Consider the following 4,061-nt stretch of genomic DNA (forward strand, 5'->3'; position numbering starts at 1 on the left):
CCGCAGTCCGGAGCGGGGAGTTTTCTCCCCGCGCGCTGACTGGCACGCGCCCCAGAGCCCCGGCGCCGGCACCTCCGCGCAGCCTGATTGGCTGCCGGGCCGCTCCGGCCCGCTCCGCCCGCGCCCTCATTGGGCGAGCGCCGCCGCCAGCGGTACTTCAAAGCGGGCGCTGCCCGCACTTAGGCAGAGTTTGGCCCCGCCGCGCCGGAGTGTCCGTAGTGCCGCCGGGCAGCGCGGGGCGCACACCGAGCGCCGGCCCCCTCCGCCCCACCGCCCAGCCCAGCGACGTGCTATGGCTACGTCTATCCTCGGGGTAAGTCGGCGCCGCGCGTTTCTCGCGGCTCCCCGGCGGCGGTTCCGCTGCCCTCCGGAAAAAAAAAAAAAAAAAAAAAAGAAAAAAAATCAAAAAACAACCCAACAAATCCCCCCCCCCCGAAAAAAAAAAGCGCCAAATCAAAAAAAAAAAAAAAAAAAACCAAACCAACCCAAAACACCCTAAACCTCCAAAGAACGCCCCAAACACCGAAGTGTTGCTGCCGCCAGCCGCGCCGCGGCTGCCCCCCGCGCAGATCGCGCTGACCCGCGGGCGAGCGGTGACCCCGGCCCGCCTCGGGGGACGCCTCCGCGGGTTTCCCATCGGGTCGCTCGTAGAGAGTGTAGTCTGAGAACTCGCTTGGCCGGAGAGAAGTCGGGCTGCTTGTGCTTCCTTTTGTTTTCTGGTGGTTTTTTTTTGTGTTTGTTTTTTTTTTTTTTTTTAAACTCGAAATGCTACGGTAAATTTCCAAAGGTTTTTTGTTTTTTTTTTTGCTCGCTCGGCTCGGCGAGCGGCGGCGGCCGGAGGCTCCGCACCCCGTTCGCCCTCCTGCCATCTCGCTTTTCTGCCGCTCCCGGACGGCGGCTCGAGGAGACGCCGCATTTCGTTCCCACGGGATTTTTTTCTCTCTCTTTTTTTTTTTTTTTTTTTTTTTTTTTGGTGTCACGGCGGTAGGCTCGAGAAGCCCGGCGCTGCGCGGGGCGTCCCGGGCCGCCCTCTAGGAACACGCGTGTGGTTCGTCCCCCGCCGGGATCCGCTTCCGATGTGAATCCCCCGGGCGCCGAGACCGGTCACCGGCGGGAAACGAGTGGCGCGGCGCGGAGCGGGGCTGGAGCCTTCCTCCAAAATAGGAGAAAACTTTTCCGCGGTGCCGCTCGTCGCGCCGCCGCGTCCCCGCGGGAGCCTGGCGAGGCGGCAGGGGTGAGGCTGACGGGCCGGCTTTGTCTCTCCCGCAGGAAGAGCCGAGATTTGGAACGACTCCCCTGGCCATGCTGGCCGCCACCTGCAACAAGATCGGCAACACCAGCCCCCTGACCACCCTGCCCGAGTCCAGCGCCTTCGCCAAAGGGGGCTTCCACCCCTGGAAACGCTCCACCTCCAGCTGCAACCTGGGCTCCAGCCTCTCGGGCTTCACGGTGGCCACGAGCAGGGGCTCCAGCGGACTGGCCAGCGGCACCGGCACCGCCAACAGCGCCTTCTGCCTGGCCTCCACCTCGCCCACCTCGTCGGCCTTCAGCAGCGACTACGGCGGCCTCTTCTCCAACTCGGCGGCGGCGGCAGCGGGCGTGTCCCCGCAGGAGCCCGGCGGGCAGTCGGCCTTCATCTCCAAAGTGCACAGCTCGGCGGCCGAGAGCCTCTACCCGCGGGTGGGCATGGCGCACCCCTACGAGTCCTGGTACAAGTCGGGCTTCCACTCCACGCTCTCGGCGGGCGAGGTGGCCAACGGGGCGGCCTCCTCCTGGTGGGACGTGCACACCAACCCGGGCTCCTGGCTGGAGGTGCAGAACCCGGCGGGGGGGCTGCAGAGCTCGCTGCACTCGGGCGCCCCCCAGGCCTCGCTGCACTCCCAGCTGGGCACCTACAACCCCGACTTCAGCTCCCTCACCCACTCCGCCTTCAGCTCCACCGGCCTGGGCTCCACGGCCGCCTCGCACCTGCTCTCCACCAGCCAGCACCTGCTCACCCAGGAGGGCTTCAAGCCCGTGCTGCCCTCCTACACGGACTCCAGCGCGGCGGTGGCGGCGGCCAGCGCCATGATCTCGGGCGCCGCCGCCGCCGCCGCCGGAGGCGGCTCGGCCCGCTCCGCCCGCCGCTACTCAGGCCGCGCCACCTGCGACTGCCCCAACTGCCAGGAGGCCGAGCGGCTGGGGCCGGCGGGGGCCAGCCTGCGGCGCAAGGGGCTGCACAGCTGCCACATCCCCGGCTGCGGGAAGGTGTACGGCAAGACCTCGCACCTGAAGGCGCACCTGCGCTGGCACACGGGCGAGCGGCCCTTCGTCTGCAACTGGCTCTTCTGCGGGAAGCGCTTCACCCGCTCCGACGAGCTGCAGCGGCACCTGCGGACTCACACGGGCGAGAAGCGCTTCGCCTGCCCCGTCTGCAACAAGCGCTTCATGCGCAGCGACCACCTGAGCAAACACATCAAAACGCACAACGGGGGCGGCGGCGGCAAAAAGGGCAGCGACAGCGACACGGACGCCAGCAACCTGGAGACGCCGCGCTCCGAGTCCCCCGACCTCATCCTGCACGACGGGGTGGGCGCCGCCGCCCGCGGACCGGGCAAGGAACCTACCGCGGGGCCCGGCGACTCCTAGGGGCAGCGCCGCCCGGGAGCCCCGGCGCCCGCCCGGACGCCGCCGCCGGGGCCCGGGGCCGCAGCGGGGGCGGGCGGGCCCGGCCCGGCCCCTGGGTACCGAGTGACACTTTCTTCCGCTTCCTTTTTCTCTCCTCTTTCTGTTGGAAGGAAAGCATCCGAAGGTGAGAAAGCAAACTGCCAGTCCGAGACGGTTCCTCTGTATCTCATAAACATCTGTATAAATAGGGTTCAAAAAAGAGAAGAAAAAAAAAAAAAAAAAAAAGAAAAAAAAAAAGAAAACCAGATCGTGTTCGCTTATTTTTCTTGTAAATGTTGATCTGATAGGGGGTTTGGGTTTTTTTGTTTTTTTTTTGTTTGTTTGTTTTTTTAATTTTAATTGGTGAATTCCTGAAATTCAGGGAGGTTTTGGGGTTTTGGTTCTCTTTTTTTTTTTAATTATTTTAAATTTCTGATGCACTTTGTGGAAGTCAGTATATATGTAAAAGATATTTAAAATGTTGAGTTAACATTTCACTCAAACACACGTAAGTTAAGGTCTCTTAAAGAAATTAAATGCGTTTATCTGTATGGAAAAAAATCTTGACATATTTTCATTTTGGTATTATTAAAGGACTCTGAACAATATACTCACGGGTTTGTTGTTCTTCGTGTCCCTCCTTCCCACCCTCCCCCCCCCCCCCGCCCAGCCCTCGCAGGGGTCAGGTTTTTAGTGGGAGCCCTCGCACCCCTCCCCGTCCTCCGTACAGTGACTGTGATTAAAAAATACGGCAGGCAGGGAAGGGACCGGCCCCCGAGCCAGGCGCGCCGCCGCGCTCTGGTCGCTCTTTTCAAAGCGTGACTTAGTTTTGGGTTATTTTTTTAAAACAAATTTAAACTCAGTCCGAGCCCTGCTCCGCCAGCCGGGAACCACACCAAGCCCCAAGCGCCTTGGGCGAAAGCGGCCCCAAAATCGAGTGGAACCGAACTGTGCTGAGGAACTATTTATTTAATTTAAAAAGCCTTTAGCGCCACAAGCCTGCCTGGGTTGGGAGGTGATCTCGGGGGAATAAATCGCTAGAGTCAATACTCCGGAAAAGACATTTCATGCCTAAATGAAAATCTTGTTAAATGTTATTAATTTTGACTTAGAGCACACAGCAGCCCCCTGTGCCTTGTATTCCCTTATTAGGGATTCATGTCTTATCAAATATCTAATTAATCTCCTAGACATCATTTGTTCTGGCCAACTTTATCTCAGCTGGTCCACGGGGAAAACTCCGAATATTCTCGGTGACAAAGCTCCCTTGAAGATCCTTTTAATTGTCCAAATTAACTGCACCAAATTTGCATGTCAAACGGTAAAGGGCAACCTGAGATAAAATGTAAACGTTTTAAAAGCCCCAAACTAAGCACTTGATTTGATAACTAGGCTTTTTAATGTTATGGAAGACA

At 59.3% G+C, this 4,061-nt stretch overlaps 1 protein-coding gene across 1 annotated transcript; it reads left to right on the forward strand.

Annotated features, from left to right (window-relative positions):
* Positions 1-200: 200 nt before the first annotated feature.
* On the forward strand, positions 201-2,935 carry SP9 (Sp9 transcription factor). Its single transcript, XM_032989709.2, has 2 exons — positions 201-313; positions 1,270-2,935. The coding sequence occupies exons 1-2, from the start codon at positions 293-295 to the stop codon at positions 2,626-2,628; spliced, it is 1,380 nt and encodes a 459-aa protein (XP_032845600.2). The 5' UTR covers positions 201-292; the 3' UTR covers positions 2,629-2,935.
* The last annotated feature ends 1,126 nt before the right edge of the window (positions 2,936-4,061 follow it).

Source organism: Tyto alba, unplaced genomic scaffold (genome assembly GCF_018691265.1).
Source record: "Tyto alba isolate M040663 unplaced genomic scaffold, T.alba_DEE_v4.0 Super-Scaffold_7, whole genome shotgun sequence".
Classification (NCBI taxonomy): Eukaryota; Metazoa; Chordata; class Aves; order Strigiformes; family Tytonidae; genus Tyto; species Tyto alba.